General features: G+C 42.7%; 1 protein-coding gene across 5 annotated transcripts in view; it reads right to left on the bottom strand.

Moving 5' to 3' along the window:
- LOC108622188 (EGF like, fibronectin type III and laminin G domains protein pikachurin) overlaps positions 1 to 26,543 on the bottom strand; it is a 116,550-nt gene that overhangs the window by 18,054 nt on the left and 71,953 nt on the right. For all 5 annotated transcript variants that reach the window (XM_026811300.1, XM_026811301.1, XM_018019894.2 and 2 more), the window contains 2 exons: positions 12,084 to 12,285; positions 6,689 to 6,833 (listed from right to left, as the gene is read on the bottom strand). In XM_026811300.1, the coding sequence (XP_026667101.1) occupies positions 6,689 to 6,833; positions 12,084 to 12,285 (347 nt within the window). The remainder of the gene's footprint in view (positions 1 to 6,688; positions 6,834 to 12,083; positions 12,286 to 26,543) is intronic.

The raw sequence follows: 26,543 nt of genomic DNA, 5'->3' as shown, positions 1-26,543 counted from the left end.
GAGAGAATATAAAAAGAAGGATAAAGATCCCTCATAGCTTCTCGTTTCTTGGAGCATCGTCGCTACTCTTCTATCTTACGACTTTTGACAGCCGCGCACAGCCCTAAAACTGGACAGACGTAAACGTGTTTTCCCGACTGATACCTGACACGAGACCTTTACTCGTGGAACAGGCGCCCATCCTCGGCTGAGTGAAGTAGGCACCCCAAGTGAAAATTTTTATAAAAACCAAATCCCATTCGTTTGTCTACGATTTGTCCATGTTTGTCCAACCACAATTTTCGTTTGTCCACCCCTCAGAAACCAACTTCACAGAGCTCCCATCCTCGTACTTCTGAGACTCTTTAGTAAGAGCAATATTGAGTGATCGTTCTCGTCGACGCATTCTACGCGTTCGGTCAGGAAATAAGAATAGAAAATAAATCAGTCTTTGTGACTGACGTTATATTATACGCTTCTTTCCACGACGACTCCATCGGTGGGTTATGAAGACAAGTGTACTCTCGTGTAATACGCAAGGGTCGTTCGCGTTCGTGAGAGTTTCGACCGTGGTTTTCTCTCCATCCCCCTCGTACAGGAATCTCGCTCTGGTAACGAAATTTTTGAACCGGCTCTGCGGTCGCTACCGCGGTATCCGGTGAAGATTATTCATTTTAGAGCGCTCTTTGCAAAATTACGGTGGATGTTTTCGTATTAAAGAATTTCGCAGAAACAAACCGAAATATACATGGAAATTGAAATTGTTCGGGTGACAACGGAGAGCCAAAATTTAGAGACAATATTTCTGATGATCCAACGGTCGTCTCGATCGAAGCCGCGGAATGCGTGTAATGAATTCGATTCGATGCATGCAAGTTACCAGGGGAAATCTAGAATTTAACCGAGCGAAGTACGACTGGGAGAAACTCGGCGAGTTATTACAACGTCGAATACTCCGCTCCATCAATATTAACGCACGTCCCGAATTCCTTTGTAATTACTTGTACTGGAAATAATTTCGCTATCGCAATGAGCAATCCGTATAAGTTACCGCCAAATCTCGTTGAACAGAATCGATATTTTTTCGAGGAGGAATGTCTTTTAAATATATGATAATAGTGTAATTTTTTCTCGCGTCTGGACTGTCCGTAGAGTCTCGGACCTCGGGTATGCGTTTATTGCTTCATACGAAAATGTCACAACCGTCAAATTCCTATTCGTAAATCTCTGTCAGTGGAATCTAATAAAAAAAAAAGACGACGGTGAAAACGTAGTCGCATCGGTGACAGGCTGGCTCGCATTGCGCACGGAGATGGCAGCAATTTACGTGGATTATGCATCCAACCTGCTCCATATTTGCCTACCCGGCGTCTGAGCGTAGCTACGAGAGTTTCTTGTATACCACAATTTCGCGTACACTCCCACTCGTAAGTATGCGAATATGAATATAGTCAACGAGAAATTAGATGAAATACGATTGAATCAGAGTCGTAATGGTAATGTCTTGAAGAGAAGCCCATCTCGAACACGATTAGAAGCTCTTTGTTTTAATGACTAGAAAATGTACGTTCTAAACCTCGAGACAGACGTTTCGACGTCATAGAAATTTCCTGTCGATTAAGATTGCAGTTCAGAATTGTAAATTCTCGCGTTCCTGCACTTCTGACAGTGGAACGTACACCGTCAAACGTGTCAGTATGAAAAGGCCGGCGCGACGTGCCGCGAATCCTTGCTCCAAGTTAATGCACTTAGAAAAGTCTCGAAAGTTTCGAGGCGAGCCGTACAAGGCAAGGGCCAGCTTCCCAGATACTTCTAAAAGGTTTCCGTGTTCACCGTGTCGGAGAACTTGGACCCTTTGACCCACGAGCACCTCCGAGCTTCCAAAGGAGTGACTCTTACGATTTCCTATTTCTCTCTCGTCGCATCGTTGTTAGGCTCCTGATATATTCCGCAATTTTCCTACTTCGGATGAAACGTCAGTTCGTTCGTTACGAGTAGATTCCATCGAGACATCGTCCAATTTCGATTTAATTAAAACGTACAAATGATATTTCATTAATTTATGTTTCATGGAAATGCACAGGCCATGTTTCAAGAAGCATTTGCACGTTTATTTTTGTTCGAGAGATGGAGAGAACAGTAATACTTGCATGACGTTTAAAAACTGCATCGAAATAATTGTGACGAACGCACTGCAATCTCTATGGCCGATCGTTCAAACATAAATAGCAATTTTGATTCGACTCTCTTGTACAAATTTCGAACATCACGAGCCTGTCTGTGAAATTAATAAGGGAATCTAATTAATTCGTCCTCGTCAACAGACCTCGTGAAACGAGAAACGTTTTGATCGTTCGACAAGAATTTGAACGAGATACATTTCACCCGTCGAGAATTATTATCGGACTCCCTTGTTCAGGTCTCGCCGTGCCACTTCGCCATTGTCTAGCCAGAGGGGGTGTAAAAAAAAGGAAGGGACGAATTAAAGCAGCTGCGCGAGGAGCACTAGTTATTCTCTGACCCGTTACAAAGTCGAGGAAATTAGATGCCCAAGGAATACGCTTTGTGCTTCAGGCAGGCTTGCTTGTTATTCAGACAACAGCGAAAAATAAACCGAGGTAACTAGTTTCTGTCGATTAACTGCCCAACAAGATGCTCGTCGAGCGTATAAATTCGTGCCTTCAATAAATTATCGAGTGACCGTTCAAACGGCGGAATGTTTGATTCCGTTTGTTACACGATTCATTGCATAGAAAATGCTGAAGGAAATTATTTGAAAATGCACGAGACAATCGCACGAATTTAACTGGGAATATCTGTAACGAGAAACTGGAAAGCGGTGGAAGTTCGGAAGGGTCGAACGGGTTGTTTCGAGTCGAGGCCAGCCACGGAACGGTGTCACGGATAGCCGAAGGAAAACAAAAAGAAGCGAGAAGATGGAGGGTCGTCGGCGAGAAACAGGAGGGGTGCTCCTCCTCCTTCTCCTCCTCTAATTACGACGCTGTCGTTAGAACACCGAGTGCTTAATGGCACTTCGGGATAAAGTGTGCTCGGTTCGCGGACCCATTTGCCAGCGATGTCGGCTGATTTTAAAGGTAATTAAACTCGCCGTCCACTGGGATAAGAAAAAACAGACGCTTCTCTCGTCCCGCGAAACTTGCCGTTGATCGACCGACTTCTCCCCGGTTCAGATTCATTACATTCGAATTAGTATATTTTTTTAATTACTCATCGTTGATTTACACTCATTTACGATGTTCGGTTCATCGTCTCGCATTAAATCAGACGTTGTTCCGATAAAAAGCAAGACTGTCCCTTTTGTCTGACTCGACAGTGACCTATACTACTCGTACCGCACGAGGCTGTTCCACTCGGCTGGCCATATTCTACCTGTGCTACTGTTAATGATAAAAAAATTATCTGACGTAATGAAAAGAATGGGAATCGGGAAAAAAGGATCGCCGACGGTCTTCAGCTTGAACAAACGTCTTGGGAGGGCATGTATTGTTTGGAGAGAAGGAGGGCAATTATCAGCTGATAAAAGCCGGTTTTCCGAGTTGAACGATTCTTTCCCTTCCACCGAGTGTTTCGCGTAACTTGGTGGACGAAGTCGGCTCTGTTTTTAAAGGAGCACTCGAGAGAGCACTCCTCGGGCTCTCGGTCGCGGCCGAAGAAAGTAGTGGGTTTTTCGCCTTCTGCTAAGGCGGCGCACTAACTTATTACGAAACAATTTGCAAGTCTTGAGAGAGAGAGAGAGAGAGAGAGAGAGAGAGAGAGAGAGAGAGAAGGTTAAGAGGGAAAGCTCGAACCAAAGGGAAGGAATAGAAGTGACCGACGTGAGGGAGCGGGAAGGAGGCTTAGAAAGTAGGTAGCTTTTAAAGACTTTTAATTTGAGAGTGAAACGCTAGCTAGTTTCCCCGGTGTAATTTAAAGAAAACCTCGTAGAGGTGCAATAAAACGTCACCCGTAATTCACCGAAAACTTTTCACAGAGAAGGATCGTGCTTTTAAAAATGATCACAGACCGACGACGAATTATAATAAATGTCCAAACGGTTCTACGAAACATTTCTACGAGATATAATTAATTAAGAACGTGGACCTTTAATTAATGCGCACACCATTTAGCAGCGTCGCTAAAATGTGTTTGTAAGACCCAGTTTCATTAGGTGCACGTGAATCAGGGTAAGATCAGCCTCGCGAGTGTCGCACATAATCGATGAACTGGCGACGAGTTTCCTTAATCGTGCAAACTATGGTCGGGTTTTACAGGCGACGAGCATTTTACTGATTACACGCCCGCCGTGGCCCGGTTCGATCGTTCATCGCTCACGGCGTCGGCCCATCCGTCTTTATACGTCCTGGCGTCGGGGCCATAAACGTTACGGGGGATGAAAATGCATCAGCTTTTCACGCGAGGGCCTATTAACCCCCCGCGATCCATACGGCCGCGGGGTCGCGTGCAAACCAACGATTTTGCGTCGCCCGCCTCGTCAAGAAAAATGGGGAAACGTAACTAAGCATTACAGACCGGCCGCGCGATCGAAGTACGCCGTCAGATTTAAAGATCTCTGCTTTTAATCCCTTGATTTCGTGTCGAGTCACATTTGCCAGGATTTATTCCGCTCCTATTTTATACATTAATATACAATACCTATTAATATACGTTCTATCCGATGTGTCGTTGTTAAATATTTTCAGTAACAGATTCGCACTGTGAACGTTATTTTTAGGATTTGTTACGCCGATAATTTATATTCAATAAGCGTGAAACATGCGTTGAGAGAATTACGACGCAATATCCAGCAGTAAGATTAAATTTTTTCTTTCTAATGAATTACCATGCAGTTCTGACTTAGTAATATCGATTTTGAAATACTGTATTGTATTCCCGGACCACGTTTACCACCAGCCGGCTGCCTTAATTACCCGCTATCTAGTTTCTACAACTTAATTGTAAACCTACGCGTTACCGTGCAACCCGATGCCGTATCTACCAGACCGCAATCAAACTCGCATAGAATATTCCAATTCCTAGACGAGCTTGATATATCGTCATCGTAGCGGAAACATTCCCGCGTTCCAAACCAGAAATTCGTCCTTTTGTTTAGTAAGCAACTGCGTACTTATATGTAAAACAGATTCTGAGATCATTTAGTAATTACGTATGAAACCTTTCGTCGAATACCCGACAAAAAATGTGTGAAGCTGTCTCACCGACGATTTTGTACGCAACGGAAGCATACGTTTCGAGCTAATTGATCCTCGAAAAAGAAAGTGTGCTCTCGTTTAATGGAAAGAGTGACTCGAGGAGGGCACAAAGAAAGGTCTATTAATTAGCAGGATCGATTAACAACGCGACGTGCGGTATCAGAGAGGCGACGAAACAAAGGCTTCTTCATAAGTCCGTTGATCGTCGATGCATTAAACTCGAAACTCGTCCATTAATTGGTCGTGAGTGATCAAACACCGCTGAACCACGAGAAAAAAGTCGTTCTCCCGCTCCATTTGGGCGATCGTCGTTTATAATATCGCTCAAGAGCACGGATGTCTGTGATTTTTTGTGGTACTAGATCGCAGCTATCATTCGTCGAACCATATTTATCGTCAAATTCTATTACGAATATACAAAGGGTAATGTAAAACGAAACGTGTGAGACTTGAATAGACCGGTTCGTTCTGAACTTCTGAACGACAGTGGACGCATGCGATCGAGATTAATATTCGAGATCGTCTCCCTGTTTCGTAGGTAAACAGCGGAAAATCTTTCGGCTGAACATCTTTGAAAATATCCTTCCTCTTATCTTTCCCACCCTCTTTTCATCTCCGTTGCTGACAAACGCGTACACGACGCCGTCCATTGTTCGACTACAGTGCTTCCTCGTTTTAATCATGCCGGCACTTATTCGTCTCGGTTTTATTCTCGTGTAGCGCCGGTGCTACACGGGTTTTGCGCGGGCCTCGGCGTTACTTTTGTGTCCCCGGCCTCTCCCTTGATTGCACCCTCTCCGCTTTCTTCTTCCACTTCGCTCCTCTTTTTCGTCGTCCGCGTCTTGTTTTTCCCCCTCACCACCTCTACTTTTCCTCTCTGTATTTTACAAATGAGACACAACGACGAGCAACGCGACCTTTTATCAAGCGACGAACTACCAAAGTCAATTCCAATCAGCTTTTCTTTTTTTCTACCCTAAATATCTGTTTGATTTCTGATGTCATTCAGTCGCTACTAAATACGGTTCTATCAGCCTGTTCGACTCTCTCATCGTAATTAAATAGATTTTGCGTCTTCTATATTTGTAGAAAGATCGTATTATAGAAAATAATATTGAAAGACATACAGAATAGTGAAATGGAGGTCATCGTTTTTAAAGAGTAAAACAAATATCTAGATTTCATTTTCTAAATCAAAATCACTGACCGTTCATCCCACACAAAATTCCACGGTCTATTGATAATCTTTAAAAGGAGCAAACAAAATGTGATTCACATTGAACGTGGAGAGAAATCACTCTCATCTCTTAAGTGGATTTTAAAAATGTAGTTCGTTCGGTCAATAGTTTTCGAGGCTGAATTTTAATGTCCATAAATCCTGATGATTCTAATTCGAGCCGCGTGCTCGCTATTAAGTATTTGCGCCGTAATCTATTACCTGTTTCATCGATAATCGATGGAATCCATTTTTTAGCCCGGATGGGAAAACTTGTTCTTACCTTGGATCTACCCTCGACGCGTTTGTCTCGATTCAGCTGAACCCAGGCGTCCCATCGGTGCCGGTAGACGGTCAGCGTGTTCCACTCGTTCAGCTTCACCGTTTGTGTGCTCCTCACGATGCCCACCCCGCTCCCACAGTCGAACCTGCGAACCAAACACAACATTTCCGTTCATATTAAATGTGCATCGATATTTTTTAACTATGTATTTGAGAAGAACTGTGATCGATGAGATTGCATAAAAGAAGATCCGCGATTATTCGAAGAGAATCGGCCGACGAACACCGAGAGGAGTTACGAACATAAAACTGAACTTTCTAAGGTTTTACGTTACATCGATCTCTGTTTCTTATTGTGTCATTTTGTTTAATTAACTTTCTCACGGAACCATTTATCCAGTGGTGTTCCACCAAACCTAGAAACGGTCGGCTATCTTAAACGACGATCTGTAAAGATTCATTGGTGTTCGTGTGGCCGTCTCTTAAGGAAAAACCTATTTCCCAAAATAATGGGATCGTATACCACGCGTATCTGAAATACATTTCTCCCACGTTGTACCAGAAAATCGTTCCACGTTTTCTGGCTCCGTGCTAATTAAAATCCTCTTATAAACAGAAATCGTAGGAACTGCATGATACGAATGGAAAATTTATATGATTCGTACTGTTACGAATCGTACCATAATTATGCTTTGATAATTTCTGATTGCACGATTATAGAACTCGTAACAATTCTCTTCCATTCAGTCAGTCGTACTAATTGTCATTTCTATTAATTGCTATCCTCTACAACGTTTTCCTTTATATGCTTCTTCAGCTCGGTTTTAGTGCCGATTTCGCGAAATGGAGGACAGAAAGGAGCTTAGCCAGGGAATTCTAAGTTACAACATAATTATCACCGCCGAGTTAGCGAGCAACACGGTAATGAGAAATTTTAACGAGTTACGGCGACGCAGTCGAACCGCGTAATTAATACCGCGAGACCCGCGGCACGCGTGCTCCGCCAGGTTTTAAGGCGTATTCCTTTCGACACGCACCTGGTTAATTCTATAATTCTATCCTAACGATAATACATTCATCCTCGCCTGGTTCATAATAATTCTCTTAACATCTACTCATTAATTTTCAAAAAACAAAATAAGCGTTTTATTCATATTAAAAAAAACTCTTGATTCGACTATCGACAACATCATAAACGCTGAATACATATTTCGCTCAGGCAATTTGTTCCAGGCTTTCCTCATTTCAATAAAATTTCTCTAAAGAATAAAATCTATCGAATCCTGCATTCGGCAGAAAAGCCGATTAGCCGAAACGGGAATTCGATTCATTGTTGCGCTTAAGTCTGACGCTGTTGAATGATGAAAGACAAAGCCTGAACGAGAATCGAGAGGATTTCTTTCTGGCCTTCGGGTCTGTCGGTTGAATTCAGTGACGCATTCTTCGTCAGCTGTGAAATAATTAACGATCTCCGTCCCCCGGAGAAGGCGAACATCGTAACGATTGGCCCTGACCCTGTTTCAGTGAATGTCTCGCTTTTATGAGCAACGTTGCCCGGAAGATGCACTTGACATTCACGCGATCCTCCACTCGTCACGTATTTCACGGATGTTCAACGCAAACCGAATTGCCAGATTCCTGACGCGAGGCAAATACCTTTTATTCATATAATAATTTATCCGACCATTATCCCATGGAGATCCTCTCGTGCAAATTACGAACGTATTAATCTCTGCATAAATTAGGTCAGAATTAAACGCACTTGACTCCTCGAATCTATTCATAAAATCTTCACAATGCAACTAAATTCGACAAAGGGAGATTTCATAATGCCTTGTGACATACACAATTTCTATTTTGATCGGATCCTCGGATATTACTTCCGCTCGGAGGGCGTCTAACCGTGTAAATGCGGGGAAATGTGTACGTGAAAGTGATTCTTTGAGTCCTGGCTCCGACCGGAAGACGAGCGGGATACGTGTACCTCGGCTTAACCGAAGAAAAGACCAGTGGGATCGTGTGGAGAGCCGGAAAACTCGGCCGGTCGGATCTCGTGACGCTGAAAGCGAACGGTAACTGCGTACACGGCTGCTGCCGGCAAATGCGACGACGACGGTACGGATCACGCGGCTGTCTTTTTCAACCAATTGGACCGCGAGAAAATTTCATTTCGTCCGAGAGACCGATTTTTCATCCGAGAAAAGTAGCTTCCCAGTGGCCGGACCGTAATTGGAACTATTGTTACCGACGCGTTCACCGATCCTCGTCTCTGTTACGATCTAATCGGAACAAGCTTCAGTATCTTTCTATTGCAAGACCATTCGATTAATTCGAGAATTAAAACCAGAAATTCGATTCAATCGGTTTTCGCAATTAATTGGTTCAATCATGAAAATGCCAGATAATGAGTTTTGAATTATTTAATACGTTACAAATGTTATCGAAATTGGCGTCCCATTCGCTGTCCCAACAATTACACGGACACTCCCACTCTTTAGTACTATCTCCTCGGTGGCTGGAGGAATGAAATGGTTTGCGACGAGCCCGATCGGTACTTGGGTTTTCATCCATTTCTCAGTCCTTTGTCTGAGCATTCCGCATCGACATCTGGTTAACGGGACGATAAGTTTCCCAGCCAATCGCTTAGCGCGTGACTAATGAATTATGGAAACAAATCGAGGAACAATGAACGATTATCTCGGCAGTGTTGAATAAATTACGCTCCTCCGTTCGACGCTGCTTTCGACCCGTTTATATCCATAATTAACTAGGAACATCCGCCTGTAGCTTATGAAACCAGGACTGGTCTTATTGTTAGACCGGTTTTATGGATGATACGAATTTCGAGGGTATTTAAGGATGTGTTGGCTATACAGTCAATCTCCAAAGTTTATGTACCTTAGAAAAACGCATTTCCTATATTTAAAAATAGTGTATTTTTCTTCTAATTTCGATATTTAATGAGTTAAGTATGATTATTTGGCATTTTATTGATGTTGACAAAATCCGACCATACCACTGTCGAAACGGCGAACTTTTGGAAAAAAATTTCGTTTTTCCTCAATAACTTCTAAACTCTTGGAGATACGGGAAAATTGCATAGGACCTTTCTTGTAGAAGGCGACGAGATGTACAATCTCTATATAAAAATTCTTCGCTAGCATTAATATTTAACGAGTTATTGACGAAAAACGAAAAAACAGTTTTTTGCAAATTACTCGTAAACTATTGATGTTAGCGAAACATTTTTAGACAGAAATTGTAGATCTCGTCGTCCTCTACAAAATGGTCTTATAAATATTCCCCTAAGTCCATCCGTTTGGGAGTTATTGGCAAAAAACGAAAATTTCGCAAAATCTGAAGGGGTACCCCCTTGGAAAAATCTCGGAAAAATCGAAAATTTTTGTTGTTGTTTATTATTAGCATTGTTCTTCCGACGTCTGATTTCTTTTTAAAAAATGCGTTCCTAAAGTGCATAAACTTTTGGGATTGACTGTATAGCCAATACATCCTCAATTGACAATACAGAGAGATCATTTGTTCAAACAAATGAGATTCAATTTTTATGAAACCGTAAGTTCGATACTTTAAGCTAGAAAAGAATTAATAATTTGTCCCGGACGATACCGAAATTCAGGGCGAAGTTTATGAAACGTTTCGGTAAGCCTTTGCTGATGAAAATTTCGACTCGGTAAAGATTGAACACGATAGTCGGGTGAAACATGATTGGCGGTTGGACAAAGTTCCAGGTGGAACTTCCGGACACATAAATCGGTCCCCAGTCGCGCGGGAGTCGCGGGTTATTAAGCTGCGAAGGGAAAAATTAGCTCCTGACCGGAATCCTTAATTAATGGCCACGTCAAACTCTCGCCGTCAACGGAGGCTGCTACTCGGGCTGCGCCTGCCTCGAGAAACTTGAGAAACTTCTACGGACTTCTTTCAAAGCCCGTCAGGGAAATGTACCCCCGGTGAAGTTCATCAACGCGATACTTCAGCCCTTGTTTGCATGCGACAAGCTTCAAATTCATTTAACATTGTTCATCGATCGATTTCCTAAGCTATCGCGTCGAGAATAACTGAGCTGTAAAATCAGCCTCGAGAGGATTAAGATTATTTTCAAAGGGATTCTTACATTGGTATTTCTTCGTCCAAGTGATATGACGACACGATTCTAACTACTAAAGGAGTTAGAGAGAATTTTATACGACAATTTCAATCTACGGATTCTGAATCTTTTATAGATTCTTTAATACGTATTTGAAGTTGACGAAACAAGAAGAGTAATTTGAACAAGGATCGATAAAAGGATTTATAAGAGGTCATCGCTATTGAGGATGATCATATTTTCCCATCAAATTTCATCGATATACACGGGCCGTCTCGCGACAGATTGAAGCAAATCGCGGTTTCACGCGGTTCCTTTGATGTCCCATCGTTAATAGGGCAATAGGTGCCCTCGGGCAACTTCGGTTCTCTCGAACGAACTTGCGGAAAGTTAGCATAATACGATGATGCATGCCGATGACGGCGCGCAACTACAGTTTCCAGCAAACAGTTTGCTCGTTTACGTCCTCTTTTCCATAGATCGATCACCATCGATCACCACGATGCCGAACTCTCGTTTCAGTTTCTTTCGCAAACTTTCAAATTGATCGCTCAAAGAATGGAACTTCGAACGTTTGATATCGGAAATAATGGTTGGCTAGCGTTTTGCTCACTGCACGTTCTCCCAAGTTTTTATATGATTGATTTATATGATGATCGTAAACGAATTTACTTACTTGAATAAAATCGCAGCAGTTCTTATTCTTAACACATTGCTGACCGGTCACAAGTTAACTCGTGTTTTCGTGGCCAAGCGTTGGTGACCGGTCACGAGTAAACTCGTGATAAGCTTTTATCCCCATCTTTATTGTTTTCACGGCGCACTGTTGGATATCTTGTAGTGTAATTATTTGGTCTGCATACCTCAAGTTGTGTCTCGCTTATAAGACCGGCCAAGTTTCGTTCTTAGTTGTAAAAGAAATTTCAACGATGACCAAATTCTTCGAAAGGAAAACGGAGCGAAACCGAAATATTAGGAGTTGAATAATGAATAAAATTTATTACAATTTATTTATATTGTTTTACTTCCATATCCGCTTCCAAAACAATAGCCGGGCACGTGAGGTAAATTTTCAGAAAAGTTGCCGGTCAGCAATGTGTTAAATACCAATAGTTACACACGATTATGAATATTTTCTGTAACTACAAAAATTCAAGTAGGAATGTTTCACTCACTGCTTTAGAATGTTCATCGTCTTCCCACTGACTTCGAAACTGTTATCGGTCCCTCCCGAGGGGCATTTATATTTAACCACCGCATCGACACGACGATTATAAAGTAATATCGTTACCTGAACTCGACGAAGCCGTGATGCAAAATCAAAGCCATGAAGTCGCCCTGAAGATCGTCCCTCTCGCCGGCCAGCAGCAGCACCCCGTCCCACGCCTCGGGCCGGAATTCCAATTCTAATTGGACGTGCTTGTAAGCGGCCTTCAAAGCCGGGAACGCGAGCCATCCCGAGCCAGTAAAACGGGGCGATCTCACCTCGGCTTCTGCAATCGGAAAAATATTATTTTCGTTAAACGCGCCCACGTGACATTTCGTGTATTCTTTGAACGATGGAACACAGGCTCTGTTCCTAGTACCTAAACTTTTACGAATGCATGAAGAGACAATAATTCTCGTTTTGAACACACAAATCGTACGACGGTCCATTGCTGTTGCTTCGCGAATCCAGTTGGCCTAACTAATCACGAAGCACGCCGTTGCTCTTTGGACATCAGAGGGACCGAAGAAATATGGTCGAAGAGGAGGTCGAATCGGGATAGGCAGGGAATGCCAAGAACGTGCGAGGCTTAAGGAAGGCTTGGTCGATGCCGAACCGGCTATCAGTCAAGGGAACGTGGAAAAGGGGAGAGGGCATACACGTAAAGCATAAGGGTTGCTATAAATCAGCCTGCCACCGCGAATGGAAAAACTCGTGGGGAATGGAATAACGTCCCTTGATCTGCCATGCCGGAATGTCGAAACAAACACTGGGAGAAACACGAGTTTTCAAGCTATATAAGAATTCCTACTGTCTGCCACCAGGCTATTTCTTTTCATTCCCTCCGTCGTCGCATGAAATTTAATTAAAAGATTCCTGTATGCCTTTTTACGTATTCTTGTTCAAAAGTATTATAAAGTTCCTCGATTCTCGATTAGAAGCAATAATATAATGTGAGAAATACCATTTCACAGTCTGTTAAAAAAAGAAATTGGAATTACTCCGTGAATCGATGTACAAGTAGGATCGCCTAATTTGATTTCTGCCAGGATTGAACGGTTCTATTTTCTATCAGATCCAATTTGTTTAAGTTTTCAATCTGAATATTCATCTCGAATTTCGAAAGCTTGAAGGATAAACGCGTTAATTTCGTGCGGGTGTAACCGGAGAGAAAATGTATTAACAGCGGAGGAAGGAAGCAAACGTAGAAACGTGTATGCATGCGTAGTAGGTGATATACGAGCCCTTGAGAACGAGAGCGAGGTAATTCAATTTAATCTCGTGGTTTTATATTAGCTAAGTCAATAACCGGTGTGTAAAAGAAAGGGGAGGACAGGGGATAATGATTACCTGGTTTAATTAGCAGTTGCAATTAATCAGACTTGATCAGACATAAATCAATGAATGTTGTGTTTAATTTTTGGTACAAGAAAATTTCATTAATTATTTCACCTACGTGGAAATTTAAATAGTAGAAGTGGGAATATCAAATTCGAAACTGAAATATAACATGAATAAAATGTGAAACGAATTTCAATCAGCAAAGTTGATTAAACTTGTTACATCAGTTAATTAGCAAAATTCTCTTTCGATACCTGTCACTTGTAATTTTAATTGCATAATATGAAAGAATGACTCTTTCATTTGAAAAGTGAATTAATCAAGCATCTCGCCTGCAGAGTCACAGGTGGGTTCACAAAGGGAAACAGGCGAGAACTGTTATATTAAAACGGGAATGAAACAGTGGAGGAAACTAATTCTGTGTGAATTTTTGTCACCCACAGAATCAATCTGCTTGATAATCATCGAATTCCAATTAAACAAATTGATTATCAGCAAGACCCGTTTATTACATTAACTGAATCATTAAATGAATAATAATTATTGGTTCAGTAGTAAATCGCCGGTTTATGCTGATTAAAACGACTAAATGCAATGACGTTTCTTCGGTAAAAAGCCTTCGATAAAAATGATCGATCGATCGGTCAGAACCGTACGAGCGCAAACTGTTAGGAATATTCGTGGGACGAAAAAAAATAGTTGAATTCGCGCGTACGCACTTGACGGGGCATTTCGAATTCGCGCCCTTTGTCGTGAATATCCGCGTCGCTAAAAATGTGATCCCCTCTAGTCGAGTACGCGGATTAACGAGCTATGAATTTTCCTGTAATTTCGCTGCTTCTCCCGCTCCCTGCCTCTCCCGCTCATTACCAAATTCTCCCGTTAAACACTCGTTTTATATGCATACCCTCCGTTTCGCTTTTTAATATCAAGTTGAAAATTATGCATGCATACACATTGTCTATTTATTGCTCCTGCCGTTTCAATATTTATTCTAGCGGGAGTGAACAAACGAGAAATCACTTTGAAAAATGGGATCCTTGGTGTTCACGTTCGTCACGAGAATCGGAGCGGTGTTTTATTGGTTTTTATGATCGGTTCGGACGATAAGTCGACCATGAATAAAAAAAGTAAATCGAGTAGATCGATGAGATTTATCGACTGGATCACCGAACTTCCTACAGGTCTTCTGTTCCACGTGTATGATCAGTCGCTTTGGCTCGCACCCAAAACCAGTTCCTCCTTGGCGGGGCTTCAATTAACCACTTCACTCGCGCCCCGGACCACGGGGGCGCGATTTATCGCGCGCGGAGATTTGCAAGCAACGCCGAACGTAAGAGGAACGCCTCGCACTCAGCGCTTCATAGTTCGTCGAACCCGTTTCGAGATTTTCATATACGAGATTCCTTAGGCCAATGACTCGCAAATTTTATACGATTCTGCGCAGCCCTGACTCCTTCCCGTACCGTCGGTGATGGGCCAGTAAAAATTTTACTGCTGTTTCGATGCCGCAAACTGAACTACGTTCGTGGATTCAGGTTTTAATTTATTAAATCGAACGGGAATCTAAATGCAGATTTTATATACAAATCGCATATTCTAAAAATTCTGAACAGCCGTTTTAATTTTCATCGGATAAAACAAATCTTACAAAGTGAACAATTTCGGTAGACAATTCACACCGAGGGTAGCAGCCCTTATTTCGTTTTGCAACGAAAAAGGCAGACCACACCCGCGTGTGAAATTAAGTTAAAAAGGTGGAAATAAACGAATCGCGTGCAATTTTAACAACGAGTCGAGGCGCGTATTTGCATGCAAACTGTCGGCTGTTACGCGCGAAAGCGGAAGCTCTAACCGGCTAATATGATTCTCGACGCGGGAGCGCGGTCAATTTAAGATTCACCGAGGCGTGCGAGCACCGCGGCGTAGATTGCGGTCGATCAGAACGAGCCTAAGGAGGATCCGCGTCATGGAGCTGAAACCACCCCTTTCCGTGCCACCGCGAGAGCGGCAGAATGCTCTCGTTCCTTCCCTTGATCCACCGTTTCACGTCGGTCCAATGTTTGTACAACTTAATCGAGAGACAGGCTAGACAGTCTCCGTATTGTGCGAGACAGAAACCCATAAAATTCGTCACCAGATTTAACTCGTTAATTAATCAACATCAAATTTGTTCACAATATTCAGTTGTGACTTATTTTGTGTTGATTCTGCAATACGGACTGTTTCGAATTCTTATGGAAAGTACAACAGGGAACAAAGTATTCTTAATACGAACTGTGGAGTGGTTTTAATTAATGAAATGTTTTCAAGACGAATTTCAAAGATAAAATACGACGTCAATATTTATCGATACATCCACCAGCGGCACGGATTCGTTGGAGGCAAACGTTCCTGTTTGCATTCGACGGTCAATTTCGATGAGTAAAGTTAAATAAATGTCGCTCTATCAACGTTCTTATCACTGTACAACGCTACTGTTGTTGATTTTCATATCTCCCGTACTTTTTAATATTATAATATTAGTTTACATATTTCGTAAACAACTTTTTGTATCGTCCTTATTTTCTGTCCGTTATTTGAAAGATAAATAATTAATGCGAGATGCATTCGTGGTATTAATGGAGACGGGTTAAGTAAAAAATTGTATGGTACGAAAATCCGGAAAAATTAATTCTATAAAGAGAATGCAAATGGGGAGGTAAGAAAGGGTCCAGCGTGGAGGAAAAAGTGTACAGGATATATGGGACCGGATTCAGCGACGGCGTGCCAGTAAATAAAGTCAATTTCTTTCTCTTATTCGAGGATTCCGTGTTCCCGGCAGTCCCGGTTTTGTTCAATTTAATTTAAACAACGCCGGTCCTCTTTGTTTTTCGTACGCACGCCATAGTCCGGATTAGTTTTTCCCCGTTTTAACCCTACCACCGTTCTTTGTTCCCTGTTCAGCCACTGAGAATTCACTGCAAGTCGGATGGAGATCTGCTTTGGACACCTCACAGAGAAATCTCACTGAGAATTGAATCTCGAACATTTTTCTGTCGTCTCCTGTAATAAATTTCTTTCGACTGAGGTGTGAGTGTGGAAGAAACTCGGTCCATCACGGATCCCAAAATAAAATAAGCGATTCTACACTTTGGGTGTTGAATCTCTTGACACCACAGAGACACTTTTCATCATGTTGAACGACAACTTTCATCCCACGGTGCAGTAGACGGGTTTATCACAGAGAAATCGCCGTCGTCGGGGTCGAAACCGCTAGGTAGCTAGACCACGATAAAACACGTACTCGGTTTCGAGTCGGGAGAGAGTGAGTTTTGCGAGATTCGACGGCGAAGGGTAAGTAGCCGTGCACGCGTTCGAGGGACCGTAATGAAAAAATGCAACGGCGTAAAAAGGCGTACGGGCGTACAGACTGTTCCCAAATTTATATTCGATAGACTGTTCTTCATTCCAATGATGAAATAAATGCAAGAATATGTTCAGATCGACAGGAGATTGTTCTGATAATGATATAAAATACTGGAAGGTATAAAAGAATTGCTTGTTTTCTGCATTATGTTTCTATCTCGAGAATTGGAAGCAGCCTGTACACTGGGACGACGAAGGGTGGCTCGGGCTCCATTAATGCCACCCCAGCGAGGGATAATGGTTCTGAACACGCGCCTGTGCTCCATTCGTCCACGCCACGCGTAAAAGTGCACTTCTGGCTTGGCGAATGGGACGCCCTTTAACCGGTTTAGACCCCCTAGGAGCTTTGTTTCCGGGAAGAACAAGAATGGGCTCGTTACCCTTTATTCGGAGCCGAGAAACCGACGCTTTTATCTCGTTTTTATTACTGACAATTTTTCATTCATCGATCACTGCGAACGACAATCGTCTCTTCGAATTGACCGCGGATCGCGCGGTATGCCGCAGGAACGAAGCGAAAGTGTAAATAAGGAACAGTGACCAATCGACCGCGGATCCTCGCTTCCCTGATTCAGGAAAACTGGAATCTCTACGGGAAATTCCTTGTATTGCTTCAGTGCACGAAATAACTTCCGATGAAAACGTATGGACATTCTTCACGGTCGTCCTACTCGAATGTAAACAGAACAATCGTATAACAATTTCTAACCATGTCTCGAATAATTGTAATGAACAACAGTGTTCAAAGAGTTCAATGCGATACGCTACGCCGTATGTTCATGAAGAAGTACCAAAATACGTTCACTCGAACCAGATACTAAAATTTCAAGCCACGTTTATACTCGCAATTATCTACCTCCGATGTAGCTCGTGGAATTTAGGCAAGTGGGATATGTACGCGGGCCGGGTCTATGCATTTTCGCCGGCTATAAAATAACTTCAAATTGACTGAAAATAAATGCAGCTTCTTCTGGCCGGCGGCCAACCGGAATATCGACCCGAATCGGATTCCCGACCACCGTTTCGCCACGCTCTATCCACCGCTGTTCTTAATCATCCTTAATACCTGGATAGACAGCTGGTTTTTAATATGTGTCAAGTTTTACGAGGCGAACCGAAGTTACGACAGAGTCTCCACGCGAGTTCATTGCCATTTTTTGAAAGACGGTCCCGCCTTTATACGCGAGTCCTCGGTATCATCTTCGGCCTTAAGAGTCGTAGGTTTTTACTACGCCACTTTAGAGACTTTCGGAGAGCGTCATATAAAATGCGTGAGCCTATCCGCGAGTTTCATTTATCTTCGTAAATGAATTTGGTTACATAAAAGGTGTATCTTCGCATCTGATCCCTTAGGTCGTTTATATGACCGGTCGTCGTGTGACTCTCTCTTCCCATTCGAGCAGAGATACGTTTGTGTTTAAAAACTGAAACGAAGCTTCCGCTTTGACCAACCTGGACCGGGGAGACAGTAAATGCAGCTCGTATGCAACATGGGTTTTAAATTAAAAAGCCGAAACCAATTTCCGTGGAATTCCTCGATGAAGTAGATAATAAAAGTGAGAAGAGGCAAGTTTCCTCGAAGCGAAATTTAATTAACGACGTAAAATGGAACGTCTGCGCGTTGCTTTGCGCCGTTAAATCGAAATCAACAGGGCATGCGAGCTGGATGTCTTGGGGAACGGAGTACAGAGAACGTGCGTTATCGATTTTACAATCAGGGAGCCCGTGCGCTTTCCCGTGGCCCCGTTCCAACCCCATCGGGAAACGCGTCCGTGGCTTCTCGTAAAGTAGACGTAGATACGTGTCCGCGTGGCTCGTGCCCTTTAATTCGGACCTTTTTCGAATACCGTCGCAGCATTATAAAATAGCAGCCGGAAGTGACGGGGTTCGGAGCGGCACGGAACGTTCAGTGCAGAATATTGAATTCTGGTTCGCGTCCACATTGAAATTAAAATAGAATCAAAACACGTTTGCATGCATTTCATAATATTGAATTTACAAATATAAGTCGTCGATGATGAATTGAACACGTCATTTCATGATTACGTCCTCGGAATAGTTAGGTGATATTTTCCATGAAGTAAATTACTAAAAATGGAACGCGTATCGATCGTGGCGAGACGAATACAGAGAATTCTAATTATGCAAGCTACTACGATATCGCGTCGCGCCACTTCTTTTTTCCCTCGACGTCGAGCTGCAACGCGAAACAGCGTTAATTAAAAAAATGAAATTCGCGTCTCGCGGTTTCTCTAGTCCCGTCCGGTCTGTATGATTAATAATTTGATGGACCGGAGCGCAAGAGATGCCGGAGGTAAAATCAAAGCGAGCCGAAAAAATAGAGAATGATCACCGAAAAGAAGCAAAGAACATTCTCCGTGTTTCTTTTTATTAAACGTCTTTCCCTCGCTCGTAATTTCTGGTCCAAAAGAAGCGAATTTCCAGTTGGTGGATCTTTCGCAAAAATAACCGACGCTCTAACGACTGCTAAGGTATGGAATTGTAGAAAAACACTGGAATCTCCGTGGCGCAGCGCCAAAGATCGTCTCTGAAAATTAGCCTGCGCATTCTGCTGTTCATGGCGCGACGCAGTCGAGTTCCGCAACTTTCTTGCGGACTGCAATTTCCACCGTGTGGTAATCAAAAGAAATTTGCGTAGCCAAGTTTCTCACCAAAACGTTCATTTCCATGCCGTGGTTTCAGAAATATCAGAACCCATTGTGAAACGTAAAGCGGAACTTGAGAAGTTATCGATATGATTAAAACGATTTCGCGAAGAAATTGCAGATTTTATGCAAACTGAAAACAAACGGAGCGTCGAAAGCTGTAAAGCCGTCTGAATCAGATTTCTCCAATTGACGCTATAAATGTAAATCGCGGAAACACCGACGGTCTGTTTATTGCGATTGAAGTATTGTTCCCCGGTGAAAAAAGGCTAGCGAAGTTTTCCGCCGTTTTTGAAAGTCCTCGCCTCGGCTTCGTTATGCTTAACGAGAAAAAACAACGCGATCAACCGGTTGCCCCTCGGCTCGAACAGCGAAAATTCGGAAGACGAGCAGCAATTTTTTTCCACGCTCCCCGACCATTGTTTTCTTTTTCACGAGTTCCTGCCAGATGCAGCTAGAAATTTTATAGAGTTTGCTCAAGTCAGGATTTGTTAAATCGTATTTCAGAACGCTTCTCCAGCTATGCGAATAAATTTAATAGTTTTCCTTTTTCAAATTTATTCAAGGAGTGGAGTGGCTAATTGCGCAACAATTTCATCGTAACGGTAACAACTCTCACGGTGTTAAATTCATTTATCGATGTTCAGTCAGGTGTTCTTTAAACGAGATTTAATACATGAGGAAGAATTTCGTCGTAATAGTTGGCATGACGTCGTTTCACTTGTCTTCATGTTTCACAGGCACGTAGTAAAATACGTAGATTCGACGTGAAAAACAGATCATCAATAACCTGTCCCCAAAGTCTCCCCAGATGTCGGTTCAATTAAAAGAACCAATCAATTAAAAGAAATCGATCCTACGCGACAGGTTACACCTCGCATTTACCCCAGTTGAAACCCAACCCTGTCGCGGGGTATCGCGTGAAAAAGGGGGACACGTCGTTTCAAATTGAAAATAACCCCGAATTGAGGTCCGAAGGATCGATGCTCTACGTCAATTTACCGGAAACGAAATTGGAAACCGCATTTAAGAGAACAGTTATTAACACTAGATTGCCCAAGGAAGTTATTTTGACTGCTTTTGGGCAAATGTACAAATAATAATGCATAAATTATTTTTTTTCCCAAGTGAAGTAAATTTTTTTTATTGTTAACATTTACTAATAACTTGTTATATGACTGTAAATAATATAAAAAATATTAAAAATTAATTTTAGACAAATTTCTTTACACATTATTCTTTCACAATGCAGTCATTTTGACTGCTTTAGGCAATATGGGTATATACTAAGTTTCAGTCTTTCTAGTGTTAAGGCGTTTAAATTAAATTCTGCTTTCACGTGTAAAAGTCTCATTGAAGGAATGAATTAAAAAAGATCCAAAGAGACTTTCGTGATCCTATAATAGTTTACCTAATCGTGGCCCATCGATCTCATAATTATTTCGGTTATCTTAGTGGGACAATTGCTCTGATTTCCCATGAAAAGCGAAACGGTCTGTCGTCAGACAGGGAAGAAAAGTAGCGGTTAAACGTGATTACTAGATGATGCGTCTAATTGAGTCGCGCCGTTAGGCGTCGGAATTACGACCGGGGACCCAGGAGTAATTCTGGGCCGCATGTGCAACACGCACCTGTGGCGTACCCTCCGCTGGGTCACGTAGCGAACTAATCGATTGACTATCCGCTGTGACGCGACAAATTGTGTTTGAGCGAGTCCGCCGTATTATGCCGGACCACAATAGCTAACCGTTCTACTCCTTTCATCGTTTTCGTTCCCCTCATTTCTTTTCCATAACATGAGTCAACGAGACACCCACTCATGTCCGAACGAAAACCAAAGAACCTTTGCTCGTTCAGTACAAAACGCGAGCCTGAATTTCCGGTCTACTATTACACTTTTATATTTTTGAAATTGTATTTCCAATTAGCGAACAAAATTATTTTGATCAACGAACAAAATCCGATGCACGTACATTTTGTATATTTCGTTTAATATTCCGGCTGAGAATTGTTTATTCAAGCGTAAGTGGCCACCGATTTAAAACCTGATTTCCCTTCGGTTCGTAAAAAAGGTAATTTTATTATACTCCGTCGCGCCTTCATCGAGTGCCATTGTGAACGCGAAAGAAGTAGCGGATGGTACAAGAATAATTGGCTTCCGTTTCTCTATTTTCATCTTCGATTTCATTGAATCTGTAGTTCTTTGACGACCCATGCGGACACGCTCAATCCCCGGCGCGAGTATAATTCGTTTTGATAACGCAAATATTATACTTGGTCGTGCAAAGGGATTAACCACCCAGCAGTTTTTCTACGACCTGTCTGATTCGTATGAAGTAGGATTTATGCCGTGCGTCCAACTATTTTTGCAATGAGAATTCCTGTTTAAAAATACTCATTCCACGTATGCAATAGTGTTTGCCACGTTTTGCACGCAACGAGACCTTGCAAAAATTACAATACGTCGCGTACAAGGATTTTAATTTCACGACGTGTAAGAAATCACACGTCACATCATGGAACAAATATATTACATACAAAATTACGATAAGAAGTCTCGGAAGATTTAGAGAAACCGATTCCAAAAATATTCCCCCATTTCTTTCGAACACGATTTAACTTTTCAGCTGAAAACCCCAGCCTTTTCCAATCGGGACGAAACTCGGCCCGAACTCTCTCCGGTTGGAAGGCGTGCAAGCCGCGCTCCGGCATAAATATTCAACGAGTCGCCGCGATTATTTCCCGACTGGTCGCGAACTTTCGTGCGGAGGTCGAATCAAGACTCGCCTCCAACGTAATTTATCGAGGCTCGCTCCGAATATTCGTTTCGCCGTTTCGAATACGCGTGCGGCAATGCATATTGCCGACGCTACTACAGATATTTACAACTTCCTCCGACTATCCGTTTTCACGTCCACGCAAGTCGGGACCCTTTCTGTAAAATATTTCAGCCTGGCTGTGGATTCCGCGTAACGCGTTTTAAATTTTTCGATTCCACAAAATTTCGATATAGGAGAAAACTCGAACCACGTTCATTATAAAATCCATTCGATGATGAAATAAGAAATTCAATCATGTCGTATCGACAAGACACGATTTCAAATCATTCTGTTTCAGTCAATCGTTAAATCGAATGATCTTATATATTTGTCCACTTCTGTGGTATTAATGTTGTACCAAGAAAAACGTTTTTGCAAATATTTTCCCTGACGTGCAACCCTCGAGTATACTAAGGGAACAAGCGTTAATCGTTCCATCGATATCCCTTCAAGAGTCACGCGACTTCTCGGAACCCTCTTCCATTTGCATCAGCAATTTACTGTTTTCTTCCCTTTTTCATTTTCCTCTAATGACGGGCTCGATATCGTACCGGTATACCACTATACACGCACAGTAGAATGACTAGGTACATATTTGCTAACGTGGTAAGTGGTACGAAGCGTGTTGTATCGTTTGAGTCATTAAATTAATGGCCAGGGGCCGTAGCGTGCAGGTGAACCATGAGTCATCAAGCCTTTATATCTCCAATCTGATTAAAACAGTTTGATATAAAGTATTAACTAACGGTTCGCATCTTTAAAATTTCCACGTAGATCGATACAGTGCATTTAATTTTTACGACAATGAGAAAGGTCTGTTGAACATTTTTTTTCTACTTTGGAATGTCCCTTCGATGAAACTAGATTCGAGACAAATAGACGATTTCCTGGCAGAGGCCGTTATCGCACGTTCTACGCGTCACGTAGGGGAAGCACCATCGAGATATCCCCTCGAAAATTCATCCACTCGGCCCTGTATTACGGTGCAATGAGTACACACGGTCGAGAGGCCCTATTAGAACCGTCGCAACGCGACGGGAGCCGAGTGAAATTTCAGAGCGCGTCTGTCTACTACTACCGCGCCGCGATAATCGTTGACCAATTCTACTTACGCGCTGCAACGCTTCCCGGCAGTCAGCGAAGTTCACCGAACAAACCCGTGTAAATAAAAACTTGAACTCGCGTATTTGAACGAGGCAAGAGAGGAACGTTTTACCAGATAAAATCCACGTTCTATTTGAAATTGCGAACAGAAAAATTTGTCCGATGTGAGATCGAACGATACGATAATTGAAGAATAATTTTAAAGTATGAAGTTGATTGGTACACATTTTATAAGTTGGAATTAATTCTGGTGGGATCGCGGCATCGGCGGGTTTATCGGGCAAATGGAAATATATGAGCCAAATTTCCAACGGCATCGCTGCGCGCCGGTCGAAAGAGTTCTTATCTTACTGCGTGTGTACTCGTATATCACCTCACCGGGCGCGCCTAGTTTCGGGCGTTCACGTTTTGCAATGCGAAACAAGCTTAACAAAATCCATACACGCCGCTCTCTCGTATATCACGAACCGCGTTCTATATTCCCGGACGAAGAAGAATTGAAAACGTGTCCGTTGAAAGAATGTTCCGATGCGAATGTTCGCACACGTTTCAGTCGCGGACAGAATAATGTTAATTAAACTCCGCGCTCAGAACTTATACGTTCGTCCGATCTCTCGATGATTCAATTTTCATATTAACGTTATAATGATAATAATTTTGTCGAAAATTCACGCGTACGATCTGTCTGCTTTCTAACGACTTCTATCACGATTACCAGCTGTTTTCGAAAAGAAATTATAACAGCGAAGAGTCAACGTGACTGTTGTGCCGTTCAACAGGATTTTAATTGTCGACCGTTTCAGCTCGACCGAAATTCCCCACAAAAATAGCCAAGTTATTATTTACTCGTTCACTCCGTTTTATTGCTCGTCCCCCTTTTTTTTTTAACGTTTCGAGGCCACGTCCGTTTCATCGGTGACCAACTTTCATCGCGCAGTTACAGCCGAGTTATAATAACGGCCGAGCAATAAACCATGTTTATTACTACCCTTATTATGACCCGCGCGCCGGGGAAAGTGCGCCGCAATGGGCTACCGAGTTTCCACTGGCATCCTGCCTCACTTTTAAAAAGTAACGATTCTCATAACGGAGTTTTAACATAAGGAAGCACCGCGTTTTATCTACCGTTATTCCCAATAAAACACAAGATCTTTTATGGACTCCAGTCGCATGAAAGACACTCCGCGCGATAAGAATTATTGAAACTGTCTATAAGACGTCGTTCGACGCAATCGTTCCATCGAATACTCGGTACATTCGCTACGATATTTGTTACGATCATTCGTTAGTTTATTCAAACGTTTTCTTCGAAGAAACTCGAAGAAGAAATTATTAATTTTTAAACGAGGATCACCATCCTCGGTTGACGAGAAATACTAGACGCAATTTCCTCAAAGGTAAAACGTGAGACCAACGAGAATTTAGCTCCTATCAAAGCTTTTATTTCTTGGTGAAACGCGTCCCTCGGTACTTCCGGTTCGACAGCTATCGCGGCGTAAAAAGGAGCTCTCTACCCGAGGTTGTCCGGTGGAACGAAAAACTACGAGACCCGATGTCCCGGTGGCCTTATTAGACCTGCTGCTCCTCCTGAAGGGCCGGGTTCGCTTGGCGGACGGCCAAAGCGTCCGATTCGTACGCTAGATTAACCGGATTATCCTCGTTCCGGCTTAAATCGCACCTCAATATCGTGCAAGTCTCCTCGTTCATGCGTCATTTTACTCTCAACAATCGCGCGACTGCACTTCTACAGCTTAAATATCGTTCGCCATAAAATATTGCGAACCATGCTACGTGTTCGTTCCTGGGAATTCGTGGAACCACGTGTCGGAAATTTGCTGAACAACGATTAAAAGTGGACCGCGGGTCTCGAGGCTTTCTAATGAGAAACTTGCGCGACGTTTTCCGTTCCGCTGACCTCGTCAACTTTAAACGTTAGTAATTGCTGCTCGTTCGTCGATAAATCCAATCCTGTTGGCGGTTTAATTGGTCGTCGCGGGGCTGCCGCGATGCCCGGTAATGATCAAGCAACGACGAAACGACGTTTTTCCATTATTCCCCCGTTCCGTCCCTCCGGGGCGAGACCCGTTCGCCTCTGTCCGTCTACTCTTCGTTTTTGTTCTCCTTCTACCCATCTTTCTCTTCTTGTTTCCTTGACCCCTTGTTTTCCTTTTATCGAGCCGTGTAGCCATCGGTCATGCCGCGTCAGTCAGAAACCTAGCAACAGGCTAGGCCCGATCCATAAATGCAATACCCTTGGCATGTCAAACGCACTCGCGAAACTCCCGTTCCCGTCCTCGGCTCGAACTTCCACCAGTGGAGAACGTTTCCAAGTTCCGATGCGTGCAGTATTTCAAAAAGAAAGTTCGACTCGGACGATCTCCAATTTCATTCAGGCAACTATGTAATAACTCTGATTTATCTTCAGAACGTAAAAGTGGAATTTCAATATAAGATCGCTGACATCAAAGTTTCGATATAACATTGCCAATCAATCGCGTATAAAGTATGCATCCGGTTTTACTCCGAGTCGCCTCTTCCAGGAACAGCTGGATAACGTATCAATACATCGCGGGAGGTATAAAAATATTGTTTCAATATAAGATTATTAATCGACGACATGAAAGTTTCGTTCGGACGCAGGATTGCCAATCAATTGCATAGGAAGTGTGTTATCCGGTTTTTCGTCGGGGAAGCAATTCAGAGTGAAACTCGTAAAATATGATACAGAGAAGTGGCTGGCAAATACTTTCGTTGTTTCAAGAAGTTGTCGGCGTCGGGCAACTTTTCTATCTCCACTTACCATCGGCGTGGCACCGCGCGCGCGACCGTAAATTTTTATCCACGCGAACTTTCCAAGCGACGCAGCGATTCTTTACGAGTACACTCCGAGAAAAACGATACCCATGCACACCGAACCCTGTTACCGGGTCAGAAAATTCTGAACAGAATCGCCGTTTCGAATCCAAAATGTAGAAATCGTTTCCTCTCCTTCGGCGAACGTCGACAAGCCGCTCGACTGTTTCAAAAGAACAAACCGAAGAATCTCAAAACGTCGCATCTCTTTATTGCGTCAAAGACTTTTCTCTCTTAAGGACGTATTGGCTATACAGTCAATCCCAAAAGTTTATGTACCTTAGAAAAATGCATTTCCTATAATTAAAAAGAAATCAGACGTCGGAAGAATAATGCTAACAATAAATAGCTAC

This window comes from Ceratina calcarata, unplaced genomic scaffold (genome assembly GCF_001652005.2).
Source record: "Ceratina calcarata isolate Rehan_Ccalc_2016 unplaced genomic scaffold, ASM165200v1 scaffold21.2, whole genome shotgun sequence".
Taxonomy (NCBI): Eukaryota; Metazoa; Arthropoda; class Insecta; order Hymenoptera; family Apidae; genus Ceratina; species Ceratina calcarata.
The sequence above is the reverse complement of the archived record's forward strand: the minus strand, read 5'-3'. Positions and strand labels throughout refer to the sequence as shown.